This window comes from Phaethon aethereus, assembly GCF_964289735.1.
Source record: "Phaethon aethereus genome assembly, chromosome: 2".
NCBI lineage: Eukaryota > Metazoa > Chordata > Aves > Phaethontiformes > Phaethontidae > Phaethon > Phaethon aethereus.
Window position 1 is genome coordinate 125,192,213 of NC_138582.1, and position 18,289 is coordinate 125,210,501.

The window sequence follows — 18,289 nt, forward strand, 5'->3', positions numbered from 1 at the left end:
ATGCAACTGATATGAGCCCCTTCGTTTGTGAGCTGGGATGCCATCTTAGCTTTTGCTACTAAATCAGAATAGGCATGGTATACAATGTTCCTTTCATCAAGCTGCTGGTTTTATCACTTTCATATAAATAACATAGACAACCTTCTCCCCTTGGTCTGTATATACCTTCTCTATGGTTTTTGCTTTTACCTTTTTTGCTTTTGGTTTAGACTGATTTTAGCAAGCTATGGTGCAGGTTGGAGAAGTAGCTCACAAAATGGGTCATTATAAAAAATGTGGGTGATAAACACTATTGCTCTCTTTTCATGCTTCATTAAGTCACAAGCTCTAGCTGACAAGTACCTACTTCTGTTGGATCAAAAGTAGGATCACAAGCATAATACATGTAATATAGAAATTGTGCGTATTTGAAGAATACTGACATAGACAATGGTACAACCGCAAATCTTAAACAGCTAAGAACAATGATACTGTGAACTGACCTCTACCATAGATAGTCTGAAAGTTGTTATATGAAATCCAGAGTAAGCAAGTTGGTTTTGACACTCAAACTGCTGTAATGTCATCTGGAGTCTTTTCTCTAGCATGGAGATTGACTTTTTTTTTTTTTAAATCTCGGTCCAGGACAAGGAGGATTTGTGAGATCAGCTGAATTGCTTTTCTGCTCCCAGCAAAGGGAACTTGTTTTTTCTTCTGATGCTAGCAGGAAAAGATGTTTGCCTTGAAAAAAAAGTATTAACAACAGAAGCTATAAGGATAACAACAAAGTGAGCAGACATCTGTTGGGTTTTAAAAAAAAAAATTATTTTATCACTGTGAGAGAGAAAAGTCTCTCTATTTTAACCTTATCTATGTTAGATGATGGGATCTGAAAATAAAATTCTGGCTTATAATAGCAACCTCTCGTTAAAGAGAAAGGCATTAAACTAATTCAATAAAAAGGGACAGATGCAAGTCCCACTAAAAATCAACATAGAGAAGTGGGAGACAGATCAGCATCAGGGACCATTCCTTTAGAGACATTTTCAGTGTCCAGAGGGTCCCGTGAAACACAAAAATGGAAAAAGTCACCTGAACTATTTGCTTCTCATTATGATACAGCTGTCCTTCATTCATTTACACATCAGCCAACTGATGCATGACCCTCACTTTTCTATCAGCGTTATTGCAGTCATTTCTTCATGCACAGAAATACAACTGATTTATCCACATAATCAAATCGGCTCCAAAGAAACCCAGTCATCTCTATCAAAGGCTGAGATGTACCAGAAAGAGGGGCTGCTAAGTGAGTGTGGGCTACTCGTACATTTACATTCTTAAACAAGTGTAACCAGTTAGTGCTTGTGTGAGCACCACTGATGTAAAGTCACAGAGATAATTGCATCTGAACACTTGAATATTCCAGGAGTAGGGTGTAAGTCTTGCTTATGAGGTTTTAAAATTACTATTCCACTGAAATTAAGAAGAAAAAAAAAATCGTAGCATTCAGAACTATTATTTCAGGCCATTTGCAACTTCTAGAGAGCATTGTTGCAAGTGTTTGCCAGTGATCGTATGCTTGTGCAGTTATATTCACATTTTTGGTAAATAAAATCTTTCACAGCAATAATAAAAAATAGATACGCCCTCCAAACAAAAATGTCAGATTGCCAAACCACCGTGACACAGCCAAACAAACTTTAGCTAAGATTGTGTCATCTCAACAATCACTGTTGTTAAAATTGCAGAATGGTTTTAGCCGAGAGTAATTTCAGCTATTACCAAATTAACCTTATGTCTTTTATCAGAGGATTTCAGAAACCAAAAGAAACAGTCATCAGTCTTCCATCTTTTCTAAAGTGCTTCGGGTCAGTGGCAAAGTTCAGAAGAAATGCAAGACTTAAAACCTTCTCGCCACTCCTTCCACTCACTGCACCTTGCTGCTGTATTTCAGTTCAGGTTTGCCGATTGTTCAAGACGAATGCGGCTCTTACGCAGCTGAGCAATAACGCAAGCTATAGCACGAGGCTCAATGCCGCCCAACACAAGCACATCCCTTTCCCCCAGCATTCTCCTCCCCATAGGCGTGGCTGCAGTTCAGGCTTTCAAAACACTGGAAAATGACAACCGCAATAGGTCATCTACTCGTAATCGTCTCAGGGACGGACACTATTTCAGTTACGTCCAGCGCTCACAATTTGCTTCTTACATGTAAAAACAAACACAAACCGCCAGCCTGAACACCGGCCACCGCGGCTGCCGGCGCTGCGCAACAAGGCGGCAGGGATCTCTGTTTGTGGAGGGGCCGAGACTTCTCCCCGGCCTCTCCCACCGCTCCGGCTTTATCCGCCAGCTGCGCGCTGGCACAGCGGCTGTGCTCTCTTCCCCATGCAACCGCCTGCCGCTCCGTCCCCCTCCCGTAACGCGGGGCGTTGCGCAGACTTTGGGGATACACAAACCCTTCCACCCACCCCCCTCCGGCCGCGCGCGGCGGCGCTCTGGCCGTTGGCTCTATGGCGTGGGTGGCTGCCGCGGGGATGACGCAGCCGACGGGCGGGCGGGCAGACGGGAGGGAGGAGCCCGGGATGGCTGGTGCTGCCGCCGTTGCGCTGCCCCTCGCTGCGCTGCCGGCCGCCGCTGCCACCGGTGCCCCTCCGCTGCCAGCTCCCGGCCGCCGCGCCGCCGTTATGGCCGAGGAGGAGACCTCCAGCGAAGGGTGAGTGGAGCGGGCCCGAGGTGGCCCTCGTCCCCTCCATAGGTATCCTCGGCGGGGCGAGGAGGCCTGTCGCGGCGCCCCGGCCGTTCCCTGCCGCTTACAGGCTTTGCCTGCCTACCTCTTCCCGCCGCTGGCGTGCCTCGCCGCAGCCCGTGCGGGGAGGGAGGCCGCTGGGCGGCCGGCGGCGGCCGTTCCCGCGGGGCCAGGGGCCTGGGGCGGGGGCGCTCCCGCCTCCCCGAGAAGCCCGCCGGGGTCCCTGCCCCGCAGCGGCCCCGGTGCGGCCGCCCCACCTGCCCCTGTGCGCTCCTGCATCGCCTCACTGCTCTCTCTGCCCCTGTGCGCTCCTGCATCGCCTCACTGCTCTCTCTGCGTGCGGGCACGCTGCCTGCCATTTTTTCTGCCGCCCAGACCGCCTTCCTGCTATGGCTTCCTCGTGTATGTACAGATGCGTCCTCGCACGGGCAGCTTCCCGGGAGGTTTTGCCACCAGCTCCGTGCGAGCGCCGTGCTCTTTGCTGCTTCACCTTCTGCATACGAGCTTCGTAGTTCCTGGCCCAGCTGTTGTAACTGCACACCTGCCTGCGTGTATACATGCGCATTTCGCTCTCTTCTTCACTGTGGCGTATGTACGCACTTTTATTGTGTACATCTCTTATCTACCCTTCCTTTGCACTCCAGGCTCCAGTATGCGCACACCTGTATGTACTGTTGCCCCATGCTTTTATGTGCCTTTGCAACTTTACCTGTATATACAAATATCCTATCTTCTCATTCTATCTGTTCTATACATTCATGTAGATGTAGAGCAGACAGTAAGGCTTGTCAGCCTCTCTGCCACTGTATCATCATTCTTCTGTGTAATCCTTGATACAAGTAAGAGATGAGAGCACATCTTTAAATTGCAAACCTATATTCTGTGGCCCTAACTTTTCCCTTTTCTAGTACTGTATGCCTGCCTCGCCTCCAGCTATCTCTACTGACCTTTCCTTTCACTATCCCAAGTCATTCACATCTACCAAAATAACTCCTCTGGCCTAAATTATCCTGCCCCTATTCTTAACATATATCCCTAATACTTGTTTGTAACTACTTACTCACACTCTCGATACATGACTTCATGACAGCTATTAATCACTCTTCTGCCTGAAATTACATAGTTCCACACTATATCTTTTGGCTGTGTACATTCAAATGGTTCCATAATAATCAGGTTACTAATCAGTGGTCTGCTCTTCTTCCATTCACATATTCTTTACTTGCATACACCTTCTCATGCCTTGTCTTTCAGTGTATGTTGTCTTTCTCATTGTACACTTCAGCTTCCAGTACAGATCTGTTCTTATACCCTTCCATTGCCCCCAAATATATTGTCTAACATCCTTTATCGCACTATAGAATAATATAGTCATCCTATCTTGGAGTATGTTCACCAAACATACCTAATATGTCTGCTGGTCAATTATCTTCCAGTTTGTCCCATAATATTCTATGGTTCTAGTCCAAAAAATACTCTATCAGAAAATATCTAGCTGTGTTGTAGTCAAACGTATGCTGTATCCCTTCTGTCACATGTGTAAAAGTGTCTTGTTTATATGAATTTTTCCTATTTCTCCATCCTTTAAATATCAGGTGGTGTATCTCACTGCTGGTTGCCTGGCCCTCAAAAAATCATTAATTGTGTTTTCTTCTTTATATCCCTTCTCTCATAATTGTCCTGTGTTATTTTGAGAAACTCCACTTAAAATTCTTTAGCCACTTCCATGAAAATCACGCTGTGCATTCATGACTTCATATCAAGGATGTTACTATTTGCGTGTTGTCATGTTATGTGTCTATTCTATTATCTTTCAAAACTATGTGCATTCTCAGTCTTGTTCTCTTTTTAGTCCTTTTTCCAATGTCTGGCGTTGGTATTTCATCTTACGTATTTTGCTGCTTTGCCAGCTTAATCTGTCCAGAACTGGACTATCCAACTTTTCCAAACTACCTGTTATGCCTTTATCACCATATATATACAGCTTTTTCTTTTCAACTATAAACTTCAAAGGCTTCCCTTTCAAAGCACTATCCAGTTTCGTCTCCACTGTAACTGTGCTCTGCTCCTTTCCTCAAAGTAGCTTTTAAAAATAATCTTCCCCCTCACCCTGCCTTCTGCAACATTACCCATTTGAAACTACAGTCCCCTTCTTGGTTCTGTGTTCTTTCTGACCTGTTCACATTCATAAAGATATACATATGTGTAAAGCCTCTTGATGGTTTACGGGTTTTCTAAGTAAGAGTCTTAAAATAGCTCTCCCTCAACCTGTTTGGTTTGTTATGTTCATTCAGCGCATTAGCCTGGACTGTATTAGCTGTCTGGTTTGATCACACAGAGTGCCGAGTGCTGCTGAGACAGTGCCAAGCACCCTCAACTTCAGTAGCCTGTCAGGATTGTAACACTAGATGATCTGGACCTAGAGCTAGGAATTGCAGGCTAAATTTTCAAAAAGGTTATGACAAGTTCCTCATCATGGTTTACTCAGATGGATAGCTTTAAAAGGGGGGTTTGCTTTCAGGATGTTGTCACTGTCCCACTTCTGAGCAATCAGACCATTTAATGTGAAATCTTTCAGAGTAAGCCCCCCAATTCGCTAAAGACTTCTAAGAACAAAATCTCATCCGTCTTTTCCGTGAATTCAGAAAGTGCATTAGCTTTGATGGAATGTTAGTGCTCCAAGTGGTTAGTGATTTTCTTGGTCTGTTTCTAACAATAGTCAACATTAGCATTTCCTCATCTTTTCAAGTTCAGCAAAGTTTGGTACCCAGGGGAAATTTGTAAACAAGGGAAATACATTAAATATTTTTTGATCTAAAACTCTGTGGCAGTGAGAGGAGGAGTTAAAATATGCCATCAAAACCCTGGATTAAATTGCTAGTGACAGGTATATACAAAGAGTAAGTATGAAGTTTACTTTATTGCTTTGAAAAAAGTAGTGTGACTCAACTTGTTATGCAATACACTCAGTTTGTTGAAACCTGGTAACTGTATAAGCATGGTGAAAACAGAATAGCAGTGGCTCAGTTATGTTCTAGAAGATCTCAGTTGAAAGATCCTCATGACATTGTCCTAACTTTGAATGAGAAGATTGACTAAACAAATGCTTTGGTCTTCATTGTGGGAGGGATTGCTTGGTTAACATGTCACCTGCTAACAATTTCCAAACCTCTTTACAGCCTTGGACCTTCTCTGCATAGGTTTTAGATGTAGATTTCTACCTGTGAGGCAGACAGCCTAGCATAAGCCTTTTGCCAGTATCGAATTCACTTAATACGCACTCTGGATTCAGCTGGACTGCTTATGGCTTATAACTAGTAATAACAGCTACTAAAAGTGTGTACATATACAGAAAAAAATGCCAAAACCGGAATGCTGCATTCTTCCCCCTTGAGATAAGTGGAATAGCTTTCTTTAAGACAAAAATTTTAGGAGATCTGCACTTATGAGCCTACATCAAGTTGCTTGCAAGCGGCCTGTAGTCTCACAAAATAATGGCTTGGAGTAATAGGTAAAAACACACACTACAACACCAGTAATCACAATTATTTTTATATTACCCTTCAAACTTGTTTGTACTATAGAATTCTTTTCATAATTTTGAACTGAGCTGTTCTATTAATAAAAGGGGAATAGTCTGTTAGGCTTAAGAGCCTATGTCTGCCTGTTAGTAGGATGGTTCACAGGGAAATCATAACGGTATGTTAAAGCATCATATTACAGCTTGAAGGGACACTCAACTCAAAGTTTTTGCTTGATTTTTTTTCTCGTGTCATCTCGGTTTTAAAGCAGTGTGGTGCAGTGTGGTAAGCACATGTGGGAAAACATTAAAGGACGTTTCCTTCCTCTTTTCTGATTCTGTCTTTTTCGCTGGCAGGGTTGTGTCAATCATAGCTTTGGTGCTTAATGCCTTTTGCGTAACATTTGTGTGCTCATCTGAAAGTATATGTATGATCAGGTTTTCAGGCATTTATAGGATTGTTTCAGTTTTCCTGTCCTTGTATGAATTTGGGAAGGGAAAGTCTGTGGTGATCAGGAAGATCTCTCTTCTCCCCCAGCATAGACTCAAGGCAGAGAGGGAAAGAGGGCAGTATATAATAGGAGCTATCTTCTCATTCCAGTGGCAGAAGAAGGTGATGGCAGCATGGTTGTGGCCCTGTCCCTGGACAAGGAAGAATCTCATCTAAATGCCCCCATGAGAGACTTGATTAAACGCTATAGGAGATAGAACTTCAGTTTTTCCTGGCTGGCCACCATAAACAAACATTATGGAAAAAAGTTAAGAAAAAATAATGCCGTGAGTGTATAGAAGTAGATGATCCGTTCAGCTCTTTTTACTTGGTTTTAACTACTCTTTGGGTTCCCTTACTTATGGGTATTCTTTGACTTAGGCTTGCGACAGAGATTCAGAGTTTCTTATTTGTTAAATTTTTTCATTTGCTTCACCCATTTCACACTGGTCCTCCATGGTTATATGTGATGTACTTACCTTTGTGATGGGGATTTTTAGATTTCAGTTAGATCCATTTATACATGTACCTACCACTTTTCAAGCTCCCTCAATTTAGCAAGAAATTAGATACAGGATTGCTGGCAGGGAGTCGCTGAAGGACCACAGCCTTGATGAAGATCTGTTCATGAGGTGACAGTGAGGCCCCTGGACTTTCACAGTTTAAAAACAAACCAAGTAAAATTAGGGCGTCCCAATACATTTAGTTTATAATTCAACAAATACATTTGTGATTTTTCAGATAACTCTTCAGTTCTTTGTAGTTCTTTATGCCTTAGGAAATATCATCTAGAGGTTTCAATGCCACAGGTTGGACACGTCTAGGCTGAGAGGTCTTTTTCCTCCACTCTTTCTGAAACTTGTTCTTGTATTAGGCAATAGGAAGAAAGGCCACACCAACATACTCCAGTGAGCTGTGGAAGGTCTCCCCCTCGCTCTGAGCAGCAGGGCATCCTCTCAGTTGCCATTCCAGTGGCCTGTGGAAATGCTGGTTGCCGCCTTCCGTGAAGCAGCGTTCAAGTGTGTGGTTTCCGCTGCCACCACTGGGCATTGCAGGTGACCCCATGCTATGTGCGTTTCACATTTCATGTATATAGTAGATGGACACAAATGTTTATGGATACTGCCACAAGAGAACAGACACTTTCAGTGTCTGGCCTGAAGGTTTGCACTGCCTCCCGTAGAAGATCCTACTGTCCTTCAGTGATTATGTGGCCAAGTCATCTGCTATGACAGAAATCCCCCATAAATAAAAAAAAAATCTGATTAGATTTATCAGCCACCCAGCTCAAGTCTTTAAAAGAAGATATAAGAAGCGGAGGGAGGAAGATAGTAATTATGTCGTAGCTTTTAATTTACATTTAGGATGTTACTAGTGGGCGGTAAGGCAGGTTAAAGAGGCAGCATTAGAAAGTCTGCTACTAATTGTGTGGGTCAGATGAAAGCTTTCCATGTATCAAGCAAAGACTCTACTGCAAAAGTTGTCAAAGTAGGATTAGGATAAGGGTGAGTGAGGTGAGTTGTAGCCTCAGTGGAAATTAAAGTGGAGTCATAAATGCTGTGGGGTTGCCGTAGTGTTGGTGACTGTGGGTCATTGGAGAACGCAAACTTTAGGCAATGTCGTGTGCGTTTAGGTATGTTCAAAGTGTTTTAGAGCCTGGTAAGGGGCTAGTAGGTCCAGTTAGAGACCTACTCCTTCAAAAGATGCTGTCAAAAGACAACATTTGAGCCAGCAGGATCTCTGACTTTTCTGAATATTTATGGGACAATATGAACAACTTTCCCAACAGATAAATTATTAAAGCATCTTTTCTCTTCCTTCTTATATAGCGGTTTATTAAGATTGCTTGTTGAGGAAATTTTCATTTTCTTGTTTCATAACTTTTGAGTATTTACTTGCAACTCTGACGTTCTTTGAGGATAGAGTTTTGTACATGATTTGTATTGACAGCTAGAGAGAAGAGGGCATGAGAGGAAAGGTGAGTGTCTGCCTTTGCATTGGCTCTCAAAGATCCAGATGAGAAGCTGAGCAGCAGGAGAGAGGTCAGTGGAGAAGAGAGGTTTGTGATTCAGTGAAGCTGTGTAAGGGAATGAGGTCAGTCTGGAATAAGGTTAAGAGGGTGAAAAAGGAGGATTTTTAAGTGACATCAAGAAAACATGGTGAGGAATGGCGGAGGAGGAAGGTAGTCTGAATGAGTTGTAATAGAAAACTCAGGATCATAGGAGACTACAGAAAGGAGGGGAAGATACAGGCATAAAAATGCATTCTGTAGCAAAAGATGCAAAAGCGCCTATTGCCATTGAGAAAGTCCACTCATACGTTGAAGTGATGAAGAGAAGGGTATGCAATGAGGAAAAAAAAAGAAATGGAGTGGGTTAGTGTTAGCAGACTGTTATAGAGGGTTTTTTTTAATTACATTTAGTAAGTGTCTTACTGACACTAAAGGCTTATTAATTATATCAGAGCTTCCATAAGGGGACATTTGCAGTGGCTTTTTAAACCCATTTAACTTCTTACCTATTTTTTAAGACTACTTACATTTCCTCAACATCTAAAGTATTTTTAGTCTAGGCATGTACACAAAACAGTCTGTTATGAAAAGGGTTGTGCACTTCTTAGATTTTCCAAGAAGTGGAAATGAGGCTAGATAGCCAAAAATGTTGAATACCAGTTCCTGAAGTTTGACATAGCTAACTGTTAGTCACCGTAGGTGACTATAATAAAGGAATGCAACATAGAAACTGTTCTAATGATCTGCAGTGAAACAACCTGTCTTTAGTGTGCTTTCACAGTCGAGTACGAGTGGGGTTTGTGTATAGTGAGTTTGGAGCTAAATAATCATGTGCTTTAGATAGTCTTTTATCTGTGTTCTTATATGGCTCCTTATGGAAATGCCAACCATATCCTGGGCCATATCAAAAGAAGCGTGGCCAGCAGGTCAAGGGAGGTGATTCTCCCCTCTACTCTGCTCTGGTGAGACCCCACCTGGAGTACTGCATCCAGCTCTGGAGCCCTCAGCACAGCAAAGACATGGACCTTTTGGAGAGGGTCCAGAGGAGGGCCACAAAAAGGATCCGAGGGATGGAACACCTCTCCTATGAGGACAAGCCGAGAGAGTTGGGGTTGTTCTGCCTGGAGAAGAGAAGGCTCTGGGGACACCTTACTGCAGCCTTCCAGTACTTAAAGGGGGCTTACAAGAAGGATGGGGACAGACTTTTTAGCAGGGCCTGTAGCCATAGGACAAGGAGTAACGGTTTTAAACTAAAAGAGGGCAGGTTTCAACTAGATAAAAGGAAGAAATATTTGACAATGGGAGTGGTGAACCACTGGCACAGGTTGCCCAGAGAGGTGGTAGATGCCCCATCCCGGGAAACATTGAAGGTCAGGTTGGACGGGGCTCTGTGCAACTTGATCTAGTTGAAGGTGTCCCTGCTCATTGCAGGGGGGTTGGACTAGATGACTTTTAAACGTCCCTTCCAACCCAAACTATTCTATGATTCTATGAAAAATTAAAACATGCATCTCCTGTTTAAGTTCTAATTTAAATTGTGTATAATACACTAGGCAATATAAACAAAAATAAGCAGGGTAGAGTGTGGGTGGGCAATGGTGCAGATTTATGAGAGGTGCCTATTGCATGTGTGTTCTGTTCTTGTCCTGTTTGACGGAACTCAGGAACAGTCTGAAATGTGGGCCTCTGTTATGGTAGGTATGAGAAGGCTGACAAATAAGGTTGAAGTAAGGTTGAGGTTATGCAGTATCTGAAGGGCAGCAGGAGTACATTGGTAGGTGGATGAATAAAATGAAAGTAGTAGAACGTTATGGAATATCTGAAGGGCAGGAAATTTTCATTTTCTTTATTTTAATTATGCTTTTCTTCACAAATTCTTAATGCAGTGTGTTGTTTGTAAAAACACCTAACAACTGTGGCAATGCCCAGTTCTATCAGACATGAGTTTACTGTGGAGGAGGCAGAGGGATGTAGGTCCTCAGTGGTACCTAACCTACCTGTTACATGTGATCTCTGTCACAAGGTTGAGTAGTTTTAGTGGGACTGTGCAGCTTCCCCCTTTCCTCTCCTCTGCATCTGCATCTTTATCTCTCTATTCTGTATTCTTCCATACCTGGTCTGTAGTTGCTAATATGATTTTTCTCTAGATTGTGTTTGATTTTAGCTTTTAAATCAAAAAATGAAATAATGGGTCCTTAGAAGAGATGGAAGGAAATAACTGAGGGCTTGCTTAGCTGGTTACTATTAACAGTTAGTGGACTGTAAAGTTTTTAAGGGGAAGTGCCTGTGTGTTAGGGAGTGTGTTGTTAAGTTAGGGAGGAACAGCGTCTCTGAAAGCTTATTGGAATTAATTAGTTCTCTGCTCTGTAGTGTATTTGTGGCCTGGCTTTAACCTGACTGCAGAGAAGACTTCGTGACATTTTGAAGGATGGTAGGACACTACCCTTGTTTGTAGATTTGGAACCTATATAGCAGTGAACAGTAATGGGAAGAAGTAATAGCTTTATGACTATTTTAAGTTTCTTCCTTATTGCACACATGCTTAATGGTTTCTTGCACTGGGTACCAACACAGCTATTTTGTAAGCAGTGTGAGTGTTACAGGTTGCAGGCTTGGCTGGCAGTCCACAGATAAACTTCATTCTTGTGGTACGTACTGAAAAAGCACGTGCCCTGAAATGGACACCTTTAGGTATAGCTAGAAAGGGGAAGGAAGGCGTGACAAAAACACGTAAAAAGGATACATATGGATTAAAAAAAAAGGCAGGCAATACTAGGAGACAGAGAAGAAAATGGGGAGGGGACTGCAATGATGCAAGGTATACAGCAGGGTGTACCTATGGCTGAGGTTCAGTACGAGAGGGAGCAAAATTGTATGTCCTCTCCACTGTCTGAATGCTCAGGTTGCTCAAATGAATTTAAATAACACGGTAAACTTCAGTATCACTAAAATAGCCAGAAAATGCTCATTGGTTATGGATTCATGTTCATTATTTACATTTTCAGGTTAATTTTGATAAGTGATATCCTGTGTAGCACTGTTAATATAAATAGAGACAGTAATAAAATTTGCTTCTGAATTTTTACATTAATTCTGATGTTGAATGTTCTGAATACAGAGTTCAAGATGCAGTAAGTACATGAGGAATGCATTGTTTTTACCTCTGACCTAGTGTAGCAATATTCTGCAATAACCTATCATGGGCTTTTTGTTGGAATAGGGCTGATGTACATTACACTTCCTAGAAATATTATGCAGAGGTTTTCAAAACATTCTATTTTAACATTACTGAAGTGCCCAAGAGTTTCACAACATGTAATTGCATGGAACATCTTGGCTTGAAACTCATCTAAACAGAACTTTATAGGCAGGGTTATAATGTCATCTGCAGGAAAAAATTGGTTTCCTTTTTAACCCATTCACAGCAATTTCATACATTTTTTGGTCACCTCATGAAAATGGTAAACAGACATTTCTTAAAGGATTGAGGGTTTTTGTTCCCATACCATATTCCTAATTCTTGCTTCTGGGTCTTGCCTCTTTACTATTCTCCTCAAGGTCTTTTTCTGAGGATTACAACATTTTTGGTTTTTTCATGCAATGATTATGAAGTGGAACATGGAATATTATTCTTCTCCAGATGTTTGTCTGTAACTGTCAGAGCCTAATTTTTGTCCTAGGAACATCTCATTCAAATTGTTGTTGTGGTTACCACATCTGACTTCTACTGTATGGGCAGAAGCTCTGCTCCTGGATATACAGCCTTTGCAATAACAGTTACTGTATATAGATTGTGTATGCTTGAATGATTCTGACTGTATTCATTATTTTCAGAAAACTGAAGCATTAAGGAACATGCTGCACTTTGGGGACAGGAATAAAGGATTACAAGGACTCCTAAAATTGGTTATGCTTTTAAAGTTCTCATGAAACCATATCCTGAGCCGTGTTCCTGAGACATCCGTGCCCAGTTAAACCCAGGCTGACTGAGGTCACAAAAATGATCCGAGGGATGGAACACCTCTCCTATGAGGACAGGCCGAGAGTTGGGGTTTTTCAGCCTGGAGAAAAGAAGGCTCTGGGGACACCTTACTGCAGCCTTCCAGTACTTGAAAAGGACTCACAGGAAAGATGGGGTCAGACTTCTTAGCAGGGCCTGTAGCCATAGGACAAGGAGTAACGGTTTTAAACTAAAAGAGGGCAGGTTTTGACTAGATCTAAGGAAGAAATTCTTCTCAATGAGGGTGGTGAACCACTGGCACAGGTTGCCCTGAGAGGTGATAGATGCCCCATCCCGGGAAACATTGAAAGTCAGGTTGGACGGGGCTCTGAGCATCCTGATCTAGTTGAAGATGTCCCTGCTCACTGCAGGGGGGTTGGGCTAGATGACCTTTAAAGGTCCCTTCCAACCCAAACTGTTCTGTGTTACTGTCTGTCACTGACAGCTCTGACTTAAAAGCTTGCCGTCCTCCACCTTGCGTTGCTAGTCTTTTTTTTGCACCTTGTTAGCGTATAGGTCTCCTGGTTAACTGTTTGGCTTCTCTGTAGCTGGGTCTCCATAATTATATGTTTTAAAACATAGTTTCTTTTAAAGCTGAATCATTTCACAAACCTGATGGGGAGACAATCCACAAAACAGTTGAATTGGCAAAATGGAGGGAATAGAAAGCTTTTAGATCTGATCTGCTGGTAGTGAAGATGACCTGAGCTTCAGGCATTACATCACCCAGCTTACTGCATACTGACAGCAGCAGGAATAAAAACGCAGAAGTAGGGTGCTTCTCGGAGTTGGACTAACACACGGACTTCTTTGTGTGTTTTATCTCATTTTTAAAATTGGCTTTCCTTGACTTAACAGACTAACACTGAATATTAACTGCAGCCAAATACTTCTGTCAAAGGTTTAAGTCTAATATATATTTATTTGCTGCATCTTGTTCTCAGTTTCATGCAGAGTGTCTTGCTTTCATATGATAAACATATTTTTCTAATTTCCTAAACTTTCCAAATGTGATTAGGAAATTCGAGTCCTCTTTTATGCTAATCAGTTATGCATTCTGTCATTTTCAATTAAATGTGGTTTGCTTTATAGTTTTTACTTCATTTTTTAATTAATAAAATCTCACCGTTATATTCTTACATATTCTTTGAACAGAAGGAGCATTTACCTTGGTGTTTAAGAAGTTATTTTATTTACTTCTTTACATTAAAACTTTCTCCATCCCAACTTTCCCTCTCGTAGCAAGATTTCTACTTTAAAGTAGTACCAAGCTTGAATATGTAATTTTATTGGATTTTTAAGTGATTACTGTTGTTGAAATGCTGAAGAGACTGCTGGCTTGTCTGCAACCACATAGAAGAACTTGAATTTGTTCATAAAAGTAGATCCACAATGACTAAGTGACATCCTAGTTTTAGTGGTACTACCTTATGTGTTTTTAATTTCTTATTACTATTAGAGATTTAAGATTGTGTTAGCAAACAGAAAAATGTTATCAAATTTCATTCAGAGATATGCAGTTCCAATATATAATAATCTTAAATCTTTCTTGAGTTGAAAATAGTTGCCAACTTCTGTATCTCCTGAAGTTTACTTTTTAATTTACTGGAGTTTTAGAAACATGTTTTCTTGTTCTTTTGCACACTAGTTTGAAATAGGTTTATTGCATTTTTCTCCAAAGATGTTTGTTTTTTTCCAGTGATTTTTTTAAACAACCTACATTCAACAGAAATTCTCTTGAATGGGAGTAAATAGAGAACAAGATGGAACTTAGATAGATATAGTGAATGCTGGAAAGAAAAATATTTTTCTTTGCTTAAATAGTAGGATTTTTGTGATGGTAGTGTTGCTGGTAAATGTTAATAAAGAAACATTAATTCTTGCCATAATCAGTCATGTAAACAGCACTCAGTGTTCTGGTGTTGCAGGCCATTAAATTAATGAAACGGGAAAGGAAAAGTTTATTGTAACTTAACTCTATTTTGGACATAAATTAGCCAGATGTAAACTTGCTACTTTTCTCTGACATTTTGGCACACAAAGTGCTATTTGATTGTGTCATCCTTGACTGTTTCTTTTGCTTTGTATTGTTTCGGGTTATTACCTGTAAACTTGAAATTTAGTAAACAAAAATAGAATTTGCTGTGAAAACTTGATGTTGTTGACTATGGAAAAAAGCACATCCTACTTACCTCTTAGGCTTTGTGTAGACTACTGCTGATGCTGAGGAAAATGCAGAAAACATTCAGTAAATAGACTTATTTCACTGTTTCTCTAAAAAAAAAAAGAGAAAATAAAAAATAAGATAATGAAAAGGGTGAAAGGGTATCTCTGGTTATTTTGCTTAAGCATCCATCCATCCATCCAAAATCCCATGTTAACTATAGAGTGTTCTTAGAGCATTACAGTAAAACAGTTTTACTTTTAAAATTGTCACTTCGCCCCAAATTTGATATGTTGACCTCTTGCCCCATTATGAATAGCTGATGCTCCTTTTCACTCCTTCCATTTTGCCCATTCTTAGTGTTTCTGTAACAATTGAAAGGGCTGAGTCGCTTTTCCCTGTGAGTGGTTGCTCATTCTTTTCATTATTGATCTCTTTTGAGTATTGCTTATAGATTAATGATAAAATTTAAGTTTTTAGATTTTGCTTTGATAAAACATTGAGCACTCTAACCTCAATTCAGCAGGACACTTACATATATGGCTAGTTTCATTGAAGGACAGTGTTTAAGTGTTTTTATCTGATGGAGCTATGTAAGACACTAGAAGAGTAAGCCTTTGATGTTTATCATATTTAGATTTCAACACATTGGCAGTTCTGAATTCCTTTGCCGGCACAGCGCTTCAAAAATACTTTATGCAGAAACGAGATGGGAGAGCCTGAGCTGTCTTTGCATTACCTTTGTTTTTCTGTTATAGTGCAAGATTCTCTCAATTTGGGGCTAGCTTGAATTGATGGATGTTCAAAACTGCCATGCCAGCTGGATGGCCCTGAAAATCACAGTGCCATTCCTTTTGCTGCTGGGCAGAAACAGTACAACAAATTCTTGGCATTAATTTGATTTTTTTTTTTCCCCTTTCCTTATAAATAGGTGGAATTAATTCTGAGGGTCAGGAGAGGAGAGGGTTAGGGTTTTTGAAAGATCAGCTTGATTCTAATAACATTTAAGGTTAAAAGGAAAATCTTGAAATGGTTTACCAGGGAGTTCACTCTGTTTCAGCTTTTTAAGTTTTTGAGCTTGTTCCCTACCTAAAATGTTGGTAGTTTGCAACACTCACTGTCTGCAGAAATTCAGTTACAAATATAAAATGTATTATTTGCTGAAAGCAAGACAAAAGCAGATAAGCAGCTCTGTTGCTCGTGCATTCAATTACATTCCTGTAATCCTTTGTGAGTTATTCTATAATGGTTGTGTACCCTGAGCTGTGGCCTTCCTACTGATGTCGTTTTTAAGCCCAAATAATCTTCATGACAGGAAAGTCTATTCTCCACACTTTTGTCATTGGCGTATGTTTCAGCACTCCCTATACTGGGAGTTTTGACTGCCTTACTAACTTCGAAGTTCTTAGTGAAAAGCCAATTTTATATTCAGTACTGTAGAAAGATCTCTGCACGTCCTGTGTCGATGGGTCAGCAATTTTTGACAAAGCCTCATGTAGCAAATAGCGTTGCTTTCATTTACTCTGATTTAGTGCTAAGCTCTGTTGCTTACAGGATTTTGTTTCACTTTTTTGTCACATAGGCTTTCCATAGATTATTACAGCCTCTGTGAGATGCCTCTGTTAAATGATTTTAAGCTTAATACATCTTGTAAGCCATGCATCCATGTAACTCTAATGTAAGTAAATTGTAAACTTGAAAAGTGGGAGAATGAGCTCCATGGATGTACACTTATATCTCCTAGATAGAGTTATAAGCAACTTCTGCTGAACATTCATTGAACATTTTTATATGGTAGAGCTTCATTTTTTAAATCCGCATTATAAGCCAGAAATCAGATAGACTGTTCAGCTGTTTGAGTGCATACTTCAGTGTTACAATAGGTGTTTTCAGTTCTTCAGTATAATCTAAGCTTTCATGAACTTTTTGTGGAGTATGTCAAATTTGTAACTGGCTACGGATCCACCAGTTGTCATGCATGTAAAAATTCTCGCCAAGCTAAATAGGATTTATCTAGCTGACAGAATGGTAGTATCTGAGTTACCTATTTGCCATGTTCTTCATCCCATTTTACCTAATTAGCGGAGGTGGATGGGTGGGTCAGGTTCACTATGCCTCTGCCTCTACTTGATTCTCAGTTCTTTTGAAAGTTACCCTTGGGCAATTTAAGCTGTGCTGTGACACCAAGTTCTTGATTTAGGTTAATATTCAACAGCTAAGGAAAAGCAGTATTACCCTTAGTTACATTTTACACAATATTCAATTATTCTTTACTCCTAAAGATAGTCTGAAGATAGTAATAATTATTTATTTTTAAATCATTATTTTCTGTGTTAATTTATTTTTATTTATCTATTTTTATCCTTTCTTATGCTTGGACCCATGGAAACAGGACACTTGCTTCAGCCAGCCAATGTGTTAGGTCCTGGCTGGTGGCTTGGCCCCTGTGTGTAGTGGTTGCAGCTGCACGTTGTCACTTGTCTGTACCTGTGTCCCTTTTGTTTTCATTATTTATTACTATATCTGGTCATCAGCATAGGCTAATGATGGTCTCGCTAATCTTCTAGTTTTGTGCTAGTCTCCTTGACTTTCTCCATGCATAAGGCTGTTTGATGGATGTCTCTGGGGCTTTCCTTTACCTTCTGGTCTGCTTCCGCGAATGTGTTACAAGAAGTGTAGAGGTCTGTTGGCAGAAAGTGACTTCTTTGAATGCCCAGCAGGTCAGCAGCCCCCCACCTGCTGGCATCTGATTTTTCTGGCCTCTGGTACTCCAGACATTTTCAGGTGGCTCTGAAAAGTGTAACTGACCCCAGATAGAAGATGGGAGGAAGCATCCTATGGCATGCTCTGCCCTACTGATTATTGCTTATTTTTGCATGGATGTGCACACTGGTTTATGTTACTGCATGGCCAGAAATTAATATACAGGTTAAATTCTACTAGTTATGTGCCTCGATAACTTGATGTTTAATGCCCATATGTGTACAACCAGAATAAAAATGTTAGAAACTTGGGCTGTTAGTGGCCAGATTTATTTCACGCTTTTTGATATAGCAAGCAGCTGAGCCCAACGGATTTCTTAATTGCTCAAAATACAAGATTCCACTGTTGAGTTTTCTTTTTGTGGAAAGAAAGATGGAAGCAGTGTCTGGGAAGTGGTGGGTGATGTGAGCAGAGTGGGGTCTGCCTCTTCTGGCAGTGGGTAGCTCACAATGTGAAACTACTGCCGAAACATTTCATTTTCTTTCATGTCTTATCTCCTTTGCTGGTGAGCACACTGTCTTGAGAGATCCATTGCTGCTTTTTTGCTGTGATGTAGCTATTTTAACTTTATATCACGGAAATAAAAATGATAGGCCATGGAAGCAATTGACAT

The 18,289-nt window shown here is 40.9% G+C and overlaps 1 protein-coding gene across 1 annotated transcript in view; it reads left to right on the plus strand.

Annotated features, from left to right (window-relative positions):
* Positions 1 to 2,207: 2,207 nt before the first annotated feature.
* ABHD5 (abhydrolase domain containing 5, lysophosphatidic acid acyltransferase) overlaps positions 2,208 to 18,289 on the plus strand; it is a gene marked incomplete at its 3' end in the record, with an annotated part of 31,501 nt that continues 15,419 nt past the window's right edge. The window contains exon 1 of the mRNA XM_082015137.1: positions 2,208 to 2,695. Coding sequence (XP_081871263.1) covers positions 2,493 to 2,695 — 203 coding nt within the window. The 5' untranslated portion in view covers positions 2,208 to 2,492. The remainder of the gene's footprint in view (positions 2,696 to 18,289) is intronic.